Source organism: Elephas maximus, chromosome 16 (assembly GCF_024166365.1).
Source record: "Elephas maximus indicus isolate mEleMax1 chromosome 16, mEleMax1 primary haplotype, whole genome shotgun sequence".
In the NCBI taxonomy this organism is placed as follows: domain Eukaryota; kingdom Metazoa; phylum Chordata; class Mammalia; order Proboscidea; family Elephantidae; genus Elephas; species Elephas maximus.
In genome coordinates this window covers 44,727,743-44,749,885 of record NC_064834.1, presented here as the reverse complement: position 1 = coordinate 44,749,885, position 22,143 = coordinate 44,727,743, and the positions used below count along the sequence as shown (strand labels likewise).

The 22,143-nt window shown below is 38.6% G+C and overlaps 1 protein-coding gene across 2 annotated transcripts; it reads right to left on the bottom strand.

Moving 5' to 3' along the window:
• Window positions 1-745: 745 nt before the first annotated feature.
• CEP55 (centrosomal protein 55) lies at window positions 746-21,692 on the bottom strand. Of its 2 annotated transcripts, none has more exons than XM_049855137.1 (9): window positions 21,622-21,692; window positions 18,469-18,663; window positions 14,211-14,486; window positions 13,611-13,679; window positions 7,645-7,795; window positions 5,992-6,305; window positions 4,306-4,377; window positions 3,507-3,632; window positions 746-1,873 (listed from the first exon to the last, which is right to left on the bottom strand). In XM_049855137.1, the coding sequence occupies exons 2-9, from the start codon at window positions 18,649-18,651 to the stop codon at window positions 1,676-1,678; spliced, it is 1,389 nt and encodes a 462-aa protein (XP_049711094.1). In that variant the 5' UTR covers window positions 18,652-18,663; window positions 21,622-21,692; the 3' UTR covers window positions 746-1,675. The 2 variants fall into 2 exon arrangements, with proteins under 2 accessions (XP_049711094.1, XP_049711093.1); XM_049855136.1 differs by having other exon boundaries at window positions 21,642-21,657.
• Between the last annotated feature and the right edge of the window lie 451 nt (window positions 21,693-22,143).

Here is a 22,143-nt window from a genome sequence, read left to right as displayed (position 1 = left end):
AAATTGTTGAACTGATGTATATTCTGTGTATATTTTCAACAACAACAAAAATAAATTATACAAAAGTTGTAGGGAGAACAGCTTCCTTATGGCGTTCACTCATGATTTAATACTATGACCTTTGCCATAATATTGTAGATCAGAACAAAAGCCATCATTTCTGTATCTTTCGTCCAACTGTGGTTAAAGATATTATATGTATGGGATTATTAACAGTAAAGGCAAATTATTTTATTTCTGTAAACAGATTTGTGTATTTTCTACGGTCAAAAAACAAACTATATAATTAAGCTTTTTTTTTTTTGCCTTTGTTACAAATAAATCAGAATCATACTTATTGATCAAGAGTTATCTGTTCAACAAAGATGCCTGAAAGCATCTACTCCTTTAAGTGGTTTCCAGTTCCTAAACTAAAAGACAAATCCATTGCTGTCGAGCAAATTCCGACTCATAAGCAACCCTATAGAACAAAGTAGAACTGCTCCATAGGGTTTCGAAGGAGCAGCTGAGGGATTCGAACTGCCAACCTTTTGGTTAGCTGCTGATCTCTTAACCACAGCGCCACCAGGGCTCCTTCTAGTTCCTATGTATCCTTAACTACCTTATCTTCTTACAAGGTGCATTAATCAATAAGCCCCTGACACTCCTTTTTGGGGTAGAAATCTTAGAATACCTATGTGTATATATCTATATACACACGAGACATATTAAAACTTATTAAATAATTTTATTCTTTTCTCTTTTATATTACTAACCGTAGCTCAGTGTCAAGCATTCCAGAAAAATTGAAAAAAAATTAAAAAATTTGTTTACACAAAGCATGTATAAAAATATCTATTCAGATAAGCAAATATCTGATCATTATATTGCCCAGCTTTAAGAGTGCCAAAAATAAATATCTGTAAACCAAATAAGAGGGCTAGATGGTTCTGTTAAAATTCATTTTAACAGTTCAGCTGACCAACATGTGCTAATGGAATTCAAATGAAAGCTATAGCCAGTTAGCATGAGAGTAATCATTGTGGGTGACTCCTTAAGCGTATAACTTAAACAGAGCCTACTTTGTGCCTGAAACATAGCCAATTTTACAGTTTCAACAGGAAGCAGCAATGAAGATCAAGAAAATTCCCACTGTTTCTAATAACTGCTCTACAACAACAAGGAAAAACAAATGGAAAAAGTATCACTTTTTTTTTTAACAATGGACATCAAAATCTGAATTCTAGGTTTACTGAGTGCTTGGATAAAAAGTAATACTAACACAGTAAGATTCTTGGTTATCTCTGATTTTTTTAAAAACCCAACGTACATTAAATAGGCCACAGAACAAAAAATGTTTGCTTGCAGCAAGCAATAACCTGAACTATCTTTTCTCCATCAAGTACTTAACAGTGCAAAATGTTAGTAGTCTCAGGACACATTGGTGGATCACCACCATGTTTTGTCAGTTTGATTAAAGCCTGATGATGAGCCATCTCAGGGAGGTATCACTGCCAAGGAAAATGCAAAGCAGCCAAAAGATAAAAACACAATGATTCATTCATGTGCCAGGATCTCAAAGACAGATAGGCAGTTCTTTATACAAGAGGAGAAATATGTAATTCAAAATGTCCAAAAGCTAACCAGTAAGATACAGTATTGAATCTTTTGACACAAACACAGAGTAACCATTTTGCTACTTTGAACAGTATTCGACATGAGCAAGTAGATCTCGATGTTCTGCGGCTGGATACTGTATATTGCACTTGGGACATTCCACCAGACTATCGTTTAGTGCGGCAGGACTTTTTGGTGAGGTAACTTTTACCCTGTTTTCTGTCTCTCCTTGGAAGGTGACTGATGGCTCGGTGAAGGGAAACTCATGAAGCTGTTTCTGAAAAACAAATTTCAAATAAACGCCGTTTGTATATAAAGCCCATTGTTTAGTAGTTTTATCTGAATGGTTACTCTATCTGCTTCAGCCCTGCAGACAGATTTTCTTTTTCATCTCTGCTCACCAGTCTTATGGTGGCAACAAATGAGGTGGTTCTGAATGCAAATTACCCAGGAAGTAGGGATTAGGTGTTTATATGGATAGGTTTGATTAAGATAACCTGTTGCCATAGGGTCGATTCTGACCCTATAGGACAGAGTAAAACTGCCCCATATGGTTCTCGAGGCTGTAATCTTTATGGAAGCAGACTGCCACATCTTTCTCCCAGGGTGGCTGGTGGGTTTGAACCACCAACCTTTTGATTAGCAGCTGAGCACTTAACCACTGTGCCAGGGCTCCTTTTGATTCAGATACTTAGAGCCAAATGTAAAGGTAGGTCTGCGTGCAACAGTGATTGAATTTGCTAGTTTTGTAAAAGAAGTGCAATTTCAGCAAGAGAGGACTACAAAGAATTAAGAGTAACAAAGAATTTTAGCAGATCAAACAGACTATACACGAAATGACTAAGAAATTATATAATACTTTGAGGCTTTCCTTTTTCATGGTTTTCTCCAAAGAACTTAGAATAGTCAGGAAAGTTCTAAAATGATATACTGTGAAGATGATGGAACACACACAAAAAAATTACAGGGAGAATTACAAATACTTTTACATATCCTTTGGCTTCCTATTCTCTGAAATCAGTCATTAGTAGAAATTATAAATTTCAATTTCAAATCTTTTAAATGGTTGAAATTAATGGCATACAAAAGAATAGAGCCAAAAGTATGTTTTCTGTCTTTTATTCATATAGAAGTTACAAATGATTTTTTTTAGCAATTGTTTTTACCCCCCTTTGGAAACTGAAGAATTAATTTGTAACATCTTACCACCTGCAAATACCCCTGAGTACTTGGATGATATATAAAATATGTAAGACCTGGTATCTGCTCCTATAAAGATTACAACCTAGAAAACCCTATGGGGCAGTTCTGCTGTGTTACGTGGGGTCGCTAGGAGTTGAAAATCAACTCGACGGCACCTGACAACAAGGGGACATACATAAACACAGACCCCAACAGGTTTGGTCCAAAAGGTTATTGGTAAGATGAAAATAACTAAGTCAAAAACAATTTCCTCATAGAAATAAATAAAAGGTGATTGTGTTTTCAGGGTAACCAAAAAAAAAAAAAAAAAAGCTTAATTCATAATATGTCTAAAAATTATATTAACGTTAATGGTTCATTATACCTAAAAACAGAAAAAAATTAATTTCAGTTCAGGATTCTATGGCTGCTGTCCCTTATACTCTCTCCACTGGACCAGGCAGTGTTTAATGCCTCTAGAATGACAGCCCCTAGAATGACTACCTAGTAACATAGTCATTACTAAGAGGTAGATGATGTCTTTCTTTGTAGTGCTCTGAACTGATGGTCACAGGGCAAATGAGGTAGGGATCTTCCTCTCGAGTTGAGATATAGCTGTTCATTAAGCTGTATTTTCATAGCTTGGGAACTAATTGGATATATAAATGGAAAGATGGCAGAAAGAGACAGAAGGAAATAAGATCTAATTTTAACCATTCCAGACTCACCAAAGATTCCAACTGTGTTATTTGATTTCTTGCTTTTCGGAGCTCCTTAAGAATTACATGCAATTGGTGTTGCATGTTTTGACGGTCAAGTTTTTCATTTTCAAAGTCTAAAGTACATGCCTGCATCTGGAAAATGCCCAGGACAAGACACTTAGAGCCACAGACAGTCTAGTTTTCCTCACTGGATGTGTGCATTTGCTGTGCCGTCACAGTGAGAAGTCATCTGAGCACAGTGAGATCGTAATAAATGAAGAAGCTTTTGGTTGAGCGCTTAGTTTATTCAAAGAGGAAAGCCAATGCTTAACGTAGAGATGAGCGACGGGCAGCTTTAAAAATTGCAGGTTAGAATTTTTCCTCCCTCTACTTTTGGGGTCGGGGTCGGGGGAAGATGGCTGTTTACTGGTTTGGAATATACTGAATATCCTGCCCTCAATTCTCAGACTAAATGGTGTCTCTGAGTTCTGTTTGAAGTTATAAGGTAGCCCTGTTAGAGAAACCCTGTTAGGCTAGAGTAGGAACTGTAGAAGCCACCGGGAAAGAGTAAAATTTTCCAAAGTCAACATCTCTCTGTCAAGAAAATTGCCCTCTCACCCTTCCAAGAATCTGGTTTAGCCCAAGGACAATAACAGGGATGTATGGCTAACACAGATAGTCTCTAAATATTTTTTGTTAAAGTGTTTTAAATACATTTTTACATCTTTCAAAGTGGTTCTTCATAAAACACTATAAACATGAGGAAAAAATTCCGTTTTATAATGGGTTAAAGAAAATTTAGAAGCAACCTGCTTCTAATGAGTACCTGCTGTTCCAACAGAGCCACCCTTGTTTGTTCCTCTTGCTGCTTTAACAGAGACGTGTAAAGAAACTGGACCTGTAGGACGGAAAGAGAGCCACCGTGGTCACGTCCGACCTTATCACTTGGCCTGGCACTCACGAGAAGCTCACATCACAAGTCTCACATTTCTAACAAGGACAACACCTGCTAGTCAGGGGTGAGTCATTCCACCTGGTTATTGATTGCCATCTAGTACCAACCTGGCTGCCCCCTGGCTAAGAGTTCCCTGAGGAACTCTAGGTAAAGAGCACTAAATCCTGCAGTGGCCACACCTACCTTCCTGGAGGCTCTGACATCTACTAATATTTCTAAGGAGGACAAACAAAGCTGGTAGTGCCAGCAAAGTCCTTTTTCGTTTTGGAGCAAAATCCTCAATTGTTTCTACTTCAACCTTCCCAAACATCACTGCTTGGGTCTGCAAGAAGTGTGGATGGTAAAGGCTAAGGCGGCAAATGTTATGGACTAAGTTTTTCTCTCTTTCAACTTTTGGGGGATTTTCAAAATTACTATTCTAATAGCAGCAATAACTAACATTTACCTAGCTCTTTAGTTTACAAAGCACTTCACATTCTCTCAATTGACCCTCACTAAAGTTCTATGGTGGGTGCGGCTGCGGCTGCCACCACTGCCCTCCTTGGCGCTTGTGTTGGGTAAGAGTTCGGCTGCCAGCCAAAAGGTCAGCAGTTTGAATCCACCAGCCGCTCCTTGGAAACCCTATGGGGCAGTTCTGGCTCTACCCTATAGGGTTGTTATGAGTTGGAATCGACTTGATGGCAATGGGTTTGGCTTGGTATGGGAAAGCTCTATGAGGCAAGAAGTAAGAGTCAAATGACTGAAGAATCAGGTATAAAATGTCTTCTTCTCCTGAGGTGGATATGAGTAAGTGCTGTGGGGAAGCAGAGTAAAAGGAGGATCAGTTATATTACTAATTTGACAGATGAATAACCTGCATGAGAGTCAGAGAAGTTAAGTGATTTTCACTGGCCACACACATTCTGGACTAGAGACCAGGTATTGACTCCAAATAATGTTCTTTCCATTATTTTTGCTGCCAAGCAAAACTTAATGAGTTTCTGTTAAAGTAGTATTCAAGCCTAATAATCCTACCTTAGTAACTCCAACATCACAAGACATCTTGGCACAAAGCTGCGAGTGTAATGAGAATACGGAAAGTGCCGCATGAATTAACTTGAGCATATTATCCCTACGACCAGGGCACCAGCCTAGGAATCAGCCTCGATTCCTCTTTTTATCTCACATCTTTTGGTTTCTCAAACCTATCAACCTGGCTCCTTCCTCAGAGCCTTTGTGTGTGCGATTGCCTCTGCCTGGAAGGAACCTCCATAGATGTTCATTTTCTGGGCTGCTTCTTTTCTTGTCATCAGGTGTTAACCCAAATACTATCTCCTCAAAGAGGCCCCCACTGGTCCCCAATTCTCTTTGTCATTTTACACTGTTTTATTTTCATTAGTTTACTTTTTTTTTTTAATGTATTTATTTATCTGTTTCCATTCTGAAATATAAATTCCCATGAGGGCAACAATTTGTTTTGTTCTTTGCTATATCCCAAGAGATTAAATAGTTCCTGACATACACTAGGTGCTCCTTGAAAACTCTGAATCATGAAATCATGGTTATGGTTAGGCTTACCTGAGATAAGAGCTCTTCAGATCTCTTCTTCTCTTCTTCAAGCTTTCCCCTAGCAATATCATTCTCTTCCTTAAGCTTTTGTATTTTCTCTGTTTTATTCCTGTCATCTTCCAGATGTTGTACATCTGCCTTTCTTTGTGAACTTAACAGTTGATTTAAATCTTGAACTTCTTTTTGGGTTTCTTCATATTTTCTTTGAAACTCACTAAGTTCAAAACTTAATTGAGTTATGGTTTGTCGTTCAACCTCAAGATCTTTTTTTGCATTGGCCAAGAGATGGTTGTAATATTTTTGCTTTTCTTCTTGGAGGTGACCTATGGCAGATAACATTACAGTGGGCCTCATTTTATAGGACAGATAATATTCCTGAAAAGTTAAACATCAAGCATGTTTCTATAAACAAAATCACATTATTTTCTGGGCTACAGAATGAAGAGTCAAGAGATAGGGACTATATTTGATGGAAAAAGGAACAGAAGTTTGGGAACATTATTTGAAGTTATAAGATGAGCAAACAAAGGAACTAAATAATACAACTAATCTGTGGGGAGGGAAAGTCACTAATGTCTAAAGAAGATAAATCAAGAAATATAGAAGCTTATTATTTATAGATATGAAGAGAATTACAAAAATGAAAAATAGAAATGTTAAAAAGCAGCTGCACTGGGGATAGGGCAGGGTCCTTTTATACTATCATTTAATTATTTCAACAAGTGCTTATATTACTTTCATAAAACACACACACATACATACACAAAGAGAGAACTATGTCAAAGAAAAAACTTATACATAGCTCATAGCTAAAATCCTACTTTTATAGGTAGAAAGCTTAAAACGTCACTATAGTAGTAACTTTGTCCCCTCAGCGCAAAACGGCTTTGAACTACCTCTAGAGACATTCCCTTTATATTTTCTTTTTAGCATTAGCTTCATTTAAAATACTCAAATGCGAAGCTCCTCCAAGATTACGCTAGCCTTTCTTTAGCCTTCTCTTTATATCACTCAAGGCTTCAGTCCTATTAGGGTTGTCAGCCTTTTAACAAGTGTCTATATGCTGTTCTCTTTTCTTTTCCTAGCTTATCACCTAGAGTTGTTGAACCTACCTCCCAATCCGTAAAATAAGAATAATGACCCTTCCTGCCCCACCTTTCAGGGTGTCCTGAAACTCAACTGAGATCAATATTAGGGAAACTGCAAAGTACATGCCAGAAAGACAGCATCTTTAATAAGAAACTTCATTTTGATTTCACAGTGAGATTCAAATGATTGAAGGATCATCTATAAAACGTTCTTCTCCTTAGGTTGATGTGAACAAGCGCTAAGGGAAGCCGAGTAAAAGGTGGACTGGTGATAAGGCCAGTTCTGGGGGAACTAAAGTTTGAGAAGAACCTTGAAGAAGGAAAGAACAGGCACAGCTGGAGAAAATCTACTGTGACTTCCGAGCTGCCAGAGACTGCCCTCTAACCTCCACCTTCTATCAGAAAAAATGAGGACATAAAAAAAGACTTGCTAAAATGTTATTTCTTACTGCAGGGCTAGAAGATTTGCTCTTATTTGACTTTCTAACACGTATCTATAAAAATCTAAATTTGATGAATCACTCCTTTTGGAAGATGTCAGACCTCTCTCAAAAGAACATTTTTATACCAGTACCTTCCGATTCAGTCTTTTTCGTCTGCTGTGAGAGTGACTGAGCGGCTGTTTCTGACTGCTGTTCCAACTCAAAGATCTTTGCTAAAAGTCCTTTCACGTAGACCTCCCGCTGCTGATCATACACAAGCCACTGCTGATTTTTCTCCAGAGCCTCAATGTGAAGATGACAGAAAATCAGCAATTAAAAAAAAAAAAATCTTAAAATGGACAAAGGAGATCAAATAATGTGGTCTTTTTCAACACATAAACAACTCTTATGGCTCATATAATAGAATAACTAATTGTGTTGAGATAAGTTGTAAGGAACAGTACTATTCTTTAGCTGTTCTCTCTCTATACATTTAACAGCTTTTGCTGAAAGAACATTGGTATTATACAACAGGGATTATACCCCATTCATTTATATGCCATAGGACTTGCTGTAAATCCAGGGCTCATAGTAATTGGACTTTGAAGAACCTGTACCAGTGTCAACAAAGCTTATTTTTTCAAGAATGGATATGGGTTTCAGCTTACCAATTATTGGGGGGACCTACACAAATACTTTCAACCTTAAAATGATCTATTTTAATTTCAATCTGAAAATACAATATAGTATGCTTGCCTTTATAGTATGTTTGCCTTTATAGGTCTTCCCAGACCTCTAATTATAGGATGAAGTATAGATAAAGAACTTGAAGCTACTGGTTGTATATCAGGGCATCTTCTCTCAAGTAAGAACTTCTATCCTTTAAAGATATAGACAGCTGAGCCTTGTGTCCAGAAAGATCTCTGTGTGTATATATATATATATATAAACCCCATTGCCATGGAGTCAATTCTGACTCATAGCGACCCTACAGGACAGAGTAGAACTGCCCCATAGAGTTTCCAAGGAGCACCTGGTGGATCCAAACTGCCGACCTTTGGTTAGCAGCCATAGTACTTAACCAGTACGCCATCCAAGCTTTGCTAGAGTCCTTCACAAGAATCCTACACACTCATGAGCAAAGCTTCTAGGTATGGGGCTTCAAGAATTTTCAGTGTGTTTTCTACAGAATTAAGATATGGATTAGGAAGACAGAGTCAGTCTCTGGAATCAAAGGCTCAGCCCAGGGCCCTCCAGCCACTTGACCAGACACTTTTCCCTCAGTATTTGTCAGACGATTATAACCCTAGTTCTCATTGTATGGCTTAAGAGTTCATTAATCAAGTGGAGATAGTGTATATCCATTCCACATCACATACTCAATAGTGTTAAGCTCTGTAGTGGCTATTTTCATTTTAAGAAGCTTCAAATAATAATTCTTTCTGCCTTTCCTATAGCCCTCCTTTCTCACAGCCATTTTTAAGAAAGTAATTTGATTTAAGGGATCTGTCTCAGTGTTAAATCTTGGTGGTAGATGTATGAGTGTTCACTGCACTATTTTTTCTGCATGTTTGAGATTTTTCATGATAAAAGTTGGACAAAAATCTGTTTCCAATAAATATGAATGTTAACATCTTAACTTCCCAGTGAACCTAGTATAGCTGAGAAGACTGCTGGGACACATGGCAAATCTCAAAACAGGCTGCAGTAGTCATTCTCCTATTTGGATCTACTGCCACTTCCAATAAGGTTCTTATTCATATTCTGCATCTTTCAAAAGAAAGGACTAATGTAAACCTCAGGCTCTCACACTCACGTTTATTGATAAAAGAAACAGCCTTGTCTGACTCAAAGAGCACACAAATATCCAAATACTTACTGAATACCTATATAAATCATGGAGCCCCTGAGTGGGGCAAACAGTCAAGTGCTCGGCTGCTAACACAAAGGTTTGAGGTTCACATCCACCCAGAGGCACCTTGGAAGAACGGCCTGGTGCTCTACTCTCAAAAAATTAGCCATTGAAAACCCTGTGGAGTAAAGCTCTCCTCTGACACACATGGGGTCACCATGAGTTGGAATCGACTCTATGGTAACTGGCTTGGTTTGGCTTTTATATAAATCATGGTGTGCTAGACATTAAAGATACCTAACTTTATATAGAATTATATGTTTGTCCATATTTAAGAAATATTTTAATAGAAATAATTTAAGTCAGCATTGTACAGTCATGAAAATTTTCTTCCTTTAAAGGAATTTGTCCATACATTGGAAACCCTGATGGCGTAGTGGCTAAGTGCTACGGCTGCTAACCAAAAGGTCGGCAGTTTGAATCCGCCAGGCGCTCCTTGGCAACTCTATGGGGAGTTCTACTCTGTCCTATAGGGTCACTATGAGTCGAAATCGACTCAACGGCAGTGGCTTTGGTTTGGTTTTTTTGTCCATACGTTACTTGACAAAGTATGAGAAGCAAAAATACTTGTTGGTTTAAGATTTGAGAGGCAATATTCCATAAAGCCACATGATGGCGATGTTACTTCAATAAAGTAATGAACATTTCTTGACCATCCCTCTTCTTCCATTCTCACTGACTATGCATCTGCTCTTTTGCCTCTCTAACATTACCAATAAATGAATGTTAGCTATCAATAAATGTTGATACCATTAGTTTTGAATCTTCAGCATCATCATTAGTTATCTCTTCCAGCTTTGTGTCATTTACACATTTGTTAGGTGTATAGTTAATGTCTTTGTCCAAGTTATCAATAAAAACATAGAACAAGAGCAAGCAAAGTGAAGCCCTGTGGAAAACTACTAGAGCTCTCCCTCCCAGTCTGACAGGGATCCACTAAATATTCCTTGGGTAAAAACTCCAGTGTAGATTAAAATGGTAATCTATACCAAAGGAATAAATGACGTGGTTTAATTGACAAAACTGGAATACGGACAGTAGATTAAAGCATTGTGTCAATGTTAAATTTATGCAAGTTACTGTCTATACTATGGTCATGAAAGAGAATAACCTGATTTTTAGGAAATACACATTGTAGTGCAAAGGAGTAAAGAGTCATGGATATATGCAATTTACTCTGAAATGGTTCAGAAAAAAAATGTGTGGGTGTGTGTGTATGTGTGTGTCCACATGCACATGTGTGTGAGTATGAGAGAAAGTGTAAAAGAGAATGACTAAGTAAAATGAAAAGGCAGCATGGGACAAAAATGTTAACAACAAGCTAGCTCAAGGGTACACAGGTGTTCTCTATACTATTCTTATAGCTAACTGTCCTGTACATCTGAATTTTTTTCCAAATAAAATGTTTTTTTAAAAAATATATTATTTATCTTCCTTAAGTTCTATGTTTTAAAAATCAAGATTTTAAATTAAGAGCAAGGAAACACTATTAAAATTGCTTTTTAGCTATTTGGTTTGATTTAATTTGGAAACTCCTGCCATTTGACCATGTTTACAGCATTCACTGTGTGTAGTTATTTCAAAGTGTCAGCCAGACAATAACCGGCAGCTGAGGAATAACACAGCTAAGCCTCAAGAAAGGCAAGCAGGTTTTCAGGCTTATTTTGGTATAACAAATGCCGATTCTTAAAATAGGTGGGCATACTTCTCCAGGAAGTTTTGTGGGAGCTTGGAGGGGGCTTGTGGACCAGAACTGCTGAGCTCTCACAAGTCAAATAATGTGACAGTGATAAAAAACTGTGGGCTATGTAACATTTTTTAGGCTATGACAATTTTCCTTATAGTCTAAAAAAATCTGTGGAGATTGCAAAGAGAAAACTGGAGCTAAGCTGCCTCCTGCTCCTCAAATGAATTAATGGCTCTCAAAGAACCGCCTGAGGACCAGCAGCTTCAGCATCACCAGGGAGCTTATGGGAAACACAGAATCTTGAGTCCTACCCCAGACCTACTAAAGCAAGATTTGCATTTTAAGAAGATTCCCTAAATTCACACAGTAGAGTTTGAGATGCACTGCTCAGTCTAGACTACCATTAGAGGGTGAGCTGGGTTAAAAATTACTCCATTTATCTAAAAATCCTTTCTAAGGTAAACAGAGCAGAGTACTACAATGTGATCCGTAAATAAACTGGGAAGATAAAACAGAACAAGGGAAAGATTGGGCAGAAATGTGTAATACTTCAAAGTTAATTTCATAAAAAGAATTGTCATTATGTGAAAATAACTCTAGCTGATATTTGAAGAACTTAGCACTTAGAAGCCTAAAAATTACATAAAAGTTTAAGACAACATCATATATTTTCAAGTACTTTGCTAGAAGAGACACTAGTAAAATTCAGAGAACATTCACATGATTCCATTCAGTCATTCTTTAAATGTTCTGGACCATGGGGGAATAGCAGTGAACAAAACATGCAAGAACCTTCCCTTGTGAAACTCATATTCTAATAGAAGAGTCATACAATAAACAAGATAACTAAGTAAAACCGACCATAATGTTAACAGTAATATGTACTAAGGAGAAAAATAAAGCAAGAAAAGGGAATAGAAATTGTCTGAGAGTTGTAATTTTAGACAATGTGGCTAAGTAAGTTTCCCCAGCTCCACAAGAAAGTGACGTTTGAGTAAAGACAGAAAGAGGTGAGGGAGTGAGTCATGAAGGTATCTGGGAGAAGAGCGTGCAGGCAGAGGAAACAGAAAGAGAAAAGATGGTGTATTCAAAGACTAGCTAAGAAAGCCAGCATGGCTGATGTGGAGCGAGAATAAGGGGAAAAAAGGAGGTGTGGCAGGTAAATTATTCATAGATATGTGCATCTAATGGTTGCTGTTGTTAGCTGCCACCGAGTTGGCGCCAACTCATGGTGACCGCATCCATGTATAACAGAATAAAACATTGCCCAGTCCTGTGCCATCTTCATGATTGCTGGTATGTTCAAGTCCATCATTATGGCTACTGTGCATTTTCAGTGCCTTCAAACCTTGGGGTCTCATCTTCCAGGATTATATCGGACAATATTCTATTGTGATCCATAGGGTTTTCATTGGCTAATTTTCAGAAGTAGATTGCCAGGCCTTTCTTCCTAGTCTGTCTTAGTCTGGAAGCTCTGCTGAAACCTGTCCACCATGGATAACCCTGCTGGTATTTGAAATACTGGTGGCATAGCTTCCAGCATTACAGTGACAGACAGTATGACAAATCTAATGGGTAGGTGCTGATAGATATGGAATGATAACATTTTAGAGCTTTTATACTGGCAGTGTAATATATGAAGTTTTTTTGACAGTTTTTTTTTTAATTACGTTTCTTCTTTATTTTAGTTACCTCTAGATAAATCACTTCGATAAGATTAGTGTAGTACCCCCCTGCCCGTCCTGTACAGATGCTCAAAAGATTTAAATTCTCCTTTTGAAGACCAAACAGACCTTGAGCTACAACTGTTAGAGATAATAAAACAGGAATCTTAAGAGCTTACTTAGCTCAGGGTAGACATGCAGTAATATTTCTGGAATCAAAATGCCTACCTACTGGCCGAATAATTAAATCAAGAACTTCATATATTCAATATTGAAATGTGAAAAAATGCACTGTGAATAGTAGTCCTGTGTCCTCAATATATTCAATTCCCAATGGAACCCACTAATCTATTTATTTAGGATATAACAGCTTTACCATCTATCTAAAATAACACATTTCAAATCCTATAGAAAAAAACTGAGTGTACAAATATGTTTGTTTTCCAAACTATGAAAGAAAACCCTAGTTCCAAGACAAGGATTTCAAATTAAAGAGTATATATTAACACAGACAAAAAAAAAAAAAAAGAGAGAAGAAAGCTTGAAAAAACTATTCATTATAATAACAAAATAGTTGAGGAAATTAGATGTACGTGTAGAAGGGCTGTTGTTGAGGTATTTGGCAGCAATGGATAATTTTAAGGCTTTCTTGCCCAAAGAGGCCATGGTCCTTCTGAATGCCTGGGAAGACGAATGCACTAGCCTAAAGGGATGATCGTAAACCACTCAGTTCTCCTGTCTCATCAGCAGGTTTTTTTCAAGTCACAGTACCAATGCTGCCAATTTCCATGAAACTTAAGAATAAATGAGTTAGTCCTTTTAATCCATAACTTATCAAAGGGAAAATGAACTTACATCTTTCAGCTGCATTTCCATTTCATGAATATTACTCATTGACGAGTTGAAGCAACTTGCAGACACAGTCTGTAAATAAATCAGTATTAGTTAACACCACAGATTTAACAATAGGTATTTTCTCGTTATACTTAGCTCCATGGTATTATAGTATACTTCACCAAAAAAACCCATTGCCGACAAATCGATTCCAATTCGTAGCAACCCTATAGGACAGGGTAGAACTGCCCCATAGTTTCCAAGGAGCACCTGGTGGATTTGAACTGCCAACCTTTTGGTTAGCACTTAACCACTACGCCACCAGGGTTTTCAGTGTACTTCATGGAAGCATCTAAAATCCGATGTAGTATATGCTGGTGAACCACCATGGGTAGCACAGGACCACAGTCAGAATTAAGATCTCCTAGAAACTTCCTAAGATTAGAAAACCTGAGATTTCAGATCCTCTGGACCCCAGACCACTGGAGTAGCCCTTTGTGCATATGAATAGCCCACTGATTTTCACGAAAAGAAGACAAAACAAACATTGGGCTGTTTAAATTAAATCTGAAAAATATTAAACTGTCACATAAAGTTTGAAGAAAGGTAACTTATTTATACCTGTGATAAACGAAGTGTACTGGCTTTGCTTTCAAGTTCAGCAAGTCTTGCAGTTGTAGCAGATAACTGTTTTTTCAATACATCTGTCTCTTCAGATAAAGATTTCAACAGTTGTTCCCTCCTTTCACCTTCCTTTGTTTTCTGTTCTAGCTGCTCAAGCAATGTGGTCGAACTATATCTTGCCTTCAGCTGGTCTCTGAGTCGCTGTATTTCTTTGTCCTTCTCTGTAAGGTGATATGTATTCTTCTCCCTCTCAGCTTCTAGGAGTCGAATTTTCTAGATACAAACTAAGAAGAATCTTAGAGCAGAGCCAGGTCAGACATCAAGCTAAACAATATTTTTCAACAAGTATTTATGAAGGTTTATTACATATCAAGCCAGCACTATACCAGATGCCAGGCAGTAGGGCTGGTGTTACTCAGTGTAGTAATGCATGGTGTCACCCCCCATGCTCATTACAATATTATAGCTAAAATGGCAGAAAATTTGACGAAATCAGTGATTGTAAAAACACTGACAGCAATGAAAACAACAGCACATGCTTGTAGTGCATGCAGACAAAACTACATGATTCAAAGCGTCAGTGTAAATGGATAATAATGACAGCTCTCACCAAAGTGCATTAGAAGGTCAAAAAGTAAATTAGCATAGAGTTTCAGCATTGTAGGTATACTGATACATGTAAGCTGGACTTACAAAAAAGTTTTTTTGTTGTTGTTATAACTAACTATGGGGATAGTTTTATTAAAAAAATAATAAATTTCTGTTAAAACACTACACAAAAATTTTATAGACAGTCATTTTGGTGTCACCTCCTCTGACAGTGTCACCAGTGTGGTCCGCATCCCCCCCACCCCCACCTCCCTAGTAATGCCACAGATACTAGGGCCAAAAAGAAGATGAAGCCAAGATCTCACAGACAGGTAAACTGATGAATTAAAACAATATGTAAGTGCTGTAGTTAACATATAAAATGAATAGGACACAGGCACAGAGAAAGGAGAAACCAACTCTGTCTGGGATAGTGAGAGAAAGCTAAAGAAAAGCCAGCTGTCACATGAATGTCTGATAATCATCCCTCCATCCCAGTGGATCTAATAAAGTTATACACACACAAGTGATACATGCTCATTAATGAACTTGAATCAGCAGCACTTTCAAACTATAGAATGTTGCAGCTGGATAAAGACACATTTGCTAACTGCTTACTGCTGACAAATGATTTGGTCCAGAAGGTAATCTTCAAAGAAGCTTTCGACATTTACCAAGATATATAAGACAAAGAAGGCACGCCTGTTAAACTGCTACTGTTATAAGGGACACAGAGCCAATAGACATATGATAGAAACAATGATCAGAATGACATTTCAGGCTAACAGCTTAAAAACGACATAAAGGTAAAAGCTTGCACTTCGAATAGGAAAAAAAAAACAGTTGTTCAAGTATAAAATGGGAAAATTTAGGTGAACGGTTGCCTGTGTGGAAATTAGGGGATTTTTGTTGGCTACACGCTTACACGCTTAAGTCAGTAGTATGACACGGTGACTAAAAAAGCCAATATGATTTTAGACTTCGATAGAGTACAGTGTCCAGGTAAGTGGAAGTAACAGTACCATTTCAATCTGTGTTTGCCAAAACACATTTGGGGCACTGTGTTCAATTTCATGTGTGTAATTCAGGGGATATGAACAAACCACAAAGTGTTCAGGAGAATGACCAGGATGATTTCTGGAAGTCAAAAAAGCTGAAGAGTATGGAATTGGTCTGCAGAAAAGCAAAAGGAAGCAGTATTTCCTCAAAAAATCTGAAAAATTGTCAGTTAGGAGAAGAAATGGACATATTCTGGGTAACTCCAATTGGCACAATTAGAGCAAATGGGTAGAAGTTACAGGAAGTTTAATTTCAACTGATTATAAAGGAACAAAGTTTTAACAACCAGTGCTCATCAAAAGTGGAATGAACTCAGAGGGACATCTAGGTCAGCTGGCAAACATAGTTCTTAAAGACAACGTTCTACATCCGCCTTTGGTGAGTAACATCTGGGGTCTTAAAAGCTTGCGAGCGGCTATCTAAGATACAACTACTGGTCTCTTCTACTCCAACACAAAGGAGAGTGAAAGCAACTAAAGACTCAGGGAGCACTTAGTCCAAAGGGCTAACGGACCACATGAACCACAGCCTACATGACCCTGAGGCCAGAAGAGCTAGATGGGGCCAGGATACATTACTGACTACTCTGATTGAGATTACAACAGAGGGTCCTGGACAAAGCAGGAGAAAAATGCAGAACAAAAGATCAAATTCACAAAAAAGACCAGATTAACTGGTCTGACAGAGACTGGAGGGACCCCTGAGACCATGGCCCCTCAGACACCCTTCTAACTCAGAATTGAAGCCACTCCCACAGTTCACCTTTCAGCCAAAGGTTAGGCAGGCCTATAAAACGAACAATAACACACATGAGGAACGTGCTTTTCAGATCAATCAAGTATACGAGATCAAAAGGGCAACACCTGTCCAAAAGCAAAAACGGAAGGCAGGAAAGGACAGGAAAACTAGAGAATGGAACCAGGGAGCCCAGGGTGGAAAGGGAAAGGGGGAGAGTGCTGACACAATGTGGGATTGCAACCAATGTCATGAAAACAATTTGTATATAAATTTTTGAATGAGAAACTAATTTGCTCTGTAAACTTTCACCTAAAGCACAATTAAAAAAATAAAATAAAAGCGGAATGAACCAGAAGGATATCTTTCAAGGAAGCTATAAGAGTCCTTCACCAGATTGCAAGATAACTTCTGTGCCTAAGATATTTCTCGGTGGCTGAATAAGTATTTACCTTAATTGGTGTTAAAAAAAAATAATAAATCATTCAGTTTAATGATGTGCCTAAAAAACAGAATTTAAAGAAACCAGATAATACTCTTTAATACAGGTCATTTATTTTCAAAATATGAACAAGAAAAGTACTTGGCAAAATAAATTAAAATGAAATTTATGGTTAATTTTTAAAATCTCTCTAGTTCTAATAAGTTCCTAATTTCCTGACTATGCCATAAAAAAAAAAAAAAAATATGCCATAACGAACTGTAAATTAGGGAATCTTAAATATAGTTTGGAAACCCTGGTGGCGTAGTGGTTAAAGAGCTACGGCTGCTAACCAAAGGGTCGGCAGTTCAAATCTACGAGGTGCTCCTTGGAAACCCTGTGGGACAGTCCTACTCTGTCCTATAGGGTCACTATGAGTCAGAATCGACTCGATGGCAACAGGTAAATGCAGTTTAACAGAATGCAAAACGCCGACATATGCAATAATTTCACCTCGAAAGCAAAGATTACTAGGAAAACAGCCAATATATATATTAAAAATGGGTTTTCAACCACTCATACTGAAATCTGAATGTTATCTGACACACTGAAATGAATAGATTTGACTTTTTATATTTAGAGAACAACAAAAACAGACTATATAATTATTGGAAAAATGCTTTTTCACGTCCTACAGTAAAAAAAAAAAAAAAAAGATGTAAGAATGACAGCATCCTTAAAGTATGTATCTCTGAATAATACAGTAATCCAAAATGGCATGGGAATAAAACATTTCTAAGTTATGCTGCCAACTAAACAACAGTGAAAGTAGTAAACCGATACGTTTTTCAATAGTAAATATAGCATAACGGAGATGATCAAGAATATTCACATAATTAATTACCAAAAAGCTATATAGGAGGGATGATAGATTAGGTTATTATTCTGACCTAAATAACCTAAAAAACAGATCCTAGTGCTTGCGCTGAAAAGGAGCCTCGGTGGCACAAATGGTTAAATGCCCAGCTGCTAACTGAAAGGTTAGTGGTTTGAACCCACCCAGAGGCTCTGAGGGAGCAAGACCTGGCAACCTGCTTCTATAAAGATTACAGCCAAGAAAACCCTACTCTGTCAGCTGGGGTTAATATGAGTTGTGACTGGCACCCAACAACAATGCTGCCTTGAAGGTGTAGAAATATCCATCAAGATGCCTTTAACTACTTCTGAAACAAACTTAGTACCTGCTGACCTCAAAACACATACTCAAATATATTGAAAAAGAGGAGTTAATAATGACTAGAAAATATCTAAGAAAAGCTGCAAGATCAAAGTAGGCAAGATCAGGTTTCTAAAACTAAAGAACTGGGTGAGACAGAGATAATGGCAAGAAAAATAAAGTAGCATCAGGAAGCTATAAAAAATTGTTTTCTAAAAAAGCTTGCTACCGTTTACCTCTACAAGTCTTTGTCTGTCCTTGTCAGTCAGCTTTCCTTTTCCACTTGTCATTTCATCCACCGATGTTTTTAAGGCTGCAATTTCTCCCTTAAATTTCTCTAATGCAGATTCTGATTTGGGGTTACTAGGCTTTGTTCCCCATTTACTTTTAAGTAAATCTTTGGGACTTCTGGAAGACATCTCTGAAATTGCCTGTAAAAATAAAAGTACAATTATATTTTATAAGTCTGAGCTTAAAAGTTCAAATCTCAGGTTTGAAACTGGCCAAGTAACCTATCTGCTCTAACCAGAAGTGATATATCCAAATCAGTGGGGATGATGGAGAGGGACAGAGGAAGGTTTCTGGTTGCTGGCAACAATTTTTTTTTTTTTTTAATCTCAGTGGTAGATACATGGAGAATATTCACTTTTTAACCATATGTCAACCTGTACACTGATGTGTTGTGAGGTGTTCTGTATCTGCGTCATACTTCAATAGAAATTTTCCTTAAAAAAAAAAATGGAGAGGCGACTAAGGACTAAGCCATTAAATGGAACTTGAAAGAAGTTCACAGTCAAGGACACGTTTTTAAACAGGAATAAAAAGTTGGCGTAAATAATACACACAAGGCATTGAAATGTCATTTCTCAACATAATGGTATGTTCTGTGTTTTAAGAAACGATGCCTAAAAATGCCTAGATCTATCTTAAGACAGCATAGTGGGCAAAAAGGTGAGGAGATTCCAAATGAAACATTTATAAGAGGCATAATATTCAAATAATTCAGGAATGAGAGGAATAAAAATAAGGAGCCAACTTAAGGAGAACCTTGTTGTTGTTAGGTGCCATCGTGTCAGTTTCAACGACTCAGAGCAACCCTATATACAACAGAATGAAACACTGCCCCGTCCTGTGCCATCTTCAAAATTGTTGCTATGCTTGAGCCCATTGTTGAAGCCACTGTGTCAATCCATCTCGTTGAGGGTCTTCCTCTTTTTCATTGACCCTCTACCAAGCATGACGTCCTTCTCCAGGGACTGGATCCACTTGATAACATGTCAAAAATACGTAATACAAAGTCTTGCCATCCTCACTTCCAAGGGTCTGGCTGTTATCTCCTCCAAGACACATTTGTTTGTTCTTCTGGCAGCCCATGGTATGTTCAGTATTCTTCACCAGGACTGTAATTCAAAGGCATCAATTCTTCTTTGGTCTTCCTTATTCATTGTCCAGCTTTCACATGCACATGAGGCGGCTGAAAATACCATGACTTGGGTCTGGCCCACCTAGGTCCTCAAAGTGACATCATTGCTTTTTAACAGTTTAAAGAAGTGCTTTGTAGCAGATTTGACCAATGCAATAGATGTTTGTTTAGAGGCAAATGTGTAATATAAAATCTAGCAGGCAAATATAGAATGAAATATATTGTGCATATAATAAAAGTAAGGTAAGGAAGTTAAAAAATATTTTTCCATGGATCTGTAGATAAAATAATGGTGCAATTAAGAAATCCAGAGGAGTATGAGACCACACATGCATTCAAAAAATATTGGAGAGCCAACTATTTACCGGGCACCATAATGAGAGCTCCGAGCCCTGGTGGTACAGTGGTTAAGAGCTCAGGCTGCTAAACAAAAGGTTGGCAGTTTGAATCTACCAACTGCTCCTAGGGAACTCTATGGGGCAGTTCAACTCTGTCCTATAGGATCACTATGAGTCAGAATTGACTGGACAGCAACAGGTTTTTTTTCTTTTTGGTATAATGAGTGCTGAATATAAACTGGTTAAAAAAAAAAAAAAAAGGACATTTCCTGATATCACGAAACTTTTAATCTAGTAAAGGAGATAGGCATAACAAGGAAATAAACAGGTTCTCAAATTGTAATAAATGCTATACAGGAAATGAACAGAGTGTGGTGATAAATGATACAGGTACAAAATTGGGAAGACCTACTTAATAGGATGATGGGGAAAGCCTCTCTGAGGAAGTGACTTTTAAAGTCATTTTGTATGAAATCAGAAAGCCTGAAAATATTAGAACTGGGCAAACTGAGTTGAACAGACCCTCTCTCAAAAGGTTACTCCTATATTTTTGCTGATTCTACGGTAAAAGAAGACTAAGGCAGCTAGTAAATCAATTCAGACAAATGCAAGATTATGCTGTCTTTCTTTCCTGTATGCCTCTGTAGATATCACAGTATTGACTTGGCATTCTGGGTTGATAAGATAGATATTTTTTAAGCAAGTCATCCAGACACAAACCGGTGGAACTATAGATCAGTAGCCTGGAAGGAAACCCCAGACATTTGCTTCCTGACCTTTGAATGGAAACTCAAAACAGTGAATGACTATTGTCTCTAGTTTCTAGCCTAACTCTGCCAGATCTCCCAGCCCCTCACCATCTAGCCCTATCAACCTCCTTTCTCTGTATTTTCTATTCCAGTGAGGCCTATATCCACGAGCTCACACTATTCAAACCTTTCCTGGCTCAGTCACATACCTGCTTCAGGAAGCCTCCTCTGCAAACTCATAGTAACCGTTACGGTCCATACAACACAATCTGGTACTCCATTATATTCCCCTTTTTATTGTTCAACAATTGTTTCAGGGGCTGCCTCTGGGATTTTTTTTTGTCACCCACAAGACCTAACAGCAGGTGCTCAGAGAATATTTGTTGACTGGCTGAACTGATCATGCTGGAGAGGAAGTGACCAAATATTTCAACCCATCAAACTGCACATGGCATCTACTACAAGCCAGACAGTCTACAGCGGGAGGCAAATCTTACAAAATCCTCACAAAAGATCTCACTTAAGGAGGCAGATAGGAAAAGAAAAGCTGCAAAAAGAGGGATGATAAAGTCCCCTTCGCGTTTCAGCACCTGCTTGCTCACCTGTAAAATGATGTTTGTAGGATAAGCATGAAAGCACTTGCTAATTAACAAAAAGCTGTCCAAATCACTTGGCCATCTGTACGGGGATGACAATACCCACCAGAGCAGAAGGGAGGAGAAACGACGGCCGTGAGACGCTCAGCACGGCGTCAGGAACGAAGCAGGCGCTCGGGAAAGGGAACAGAGAGCACCGCGGGCAGAGACAGAGCCGAAGCGGGCGAGATCTGCCCACCGACCCACCTCCCTCGCGGTCCCGCCCGACCCCGAGGCTGCGCACCTGAGGCCACCAGGCCGCACCTGAGGCGAAGCGCGGCGCTCGCTCTTGCCGGCTACACCCTCCAGCGCCGAGGCCGCTTCCGGGAGTTTGAATCCCGCGGCTGCGGGGCGGGGCACGTCACTGCCGGCGGGGGCGGGCAGGTGCGGCAGGGTCGGGCTCTCCGATTGGCTGCCGCCTGTAGGGGGCGGGGCCTGGAACTTGAGTCCGGGCGGCGATTGGCACCCCGGCGAGGCCAAGTCCGCGGCGTGAATGACTCAGTCTGACGAGTCCGCCCCTCGGCTCTGGGGCTTTCTGTTGGTTGTTAGGAAGGTTCCGATTTTTCAAGCTCGGTGTTTCGTTGTGAGGGGCTAATTTTGTGTGTATCCGCTTTGGGAATGGAAAAAATTACTAGTCTCAATATGCTAAACCCGGTGACGCTGAACAGGAACTAATTCGTTCCGTGTTCCTGAGCGTAAATCACACCTTTGAGTTTCAGTTTCTTCTGTAGAAAATGAGGCGCCTTCCAGCCCTGAAAGGAGCCCT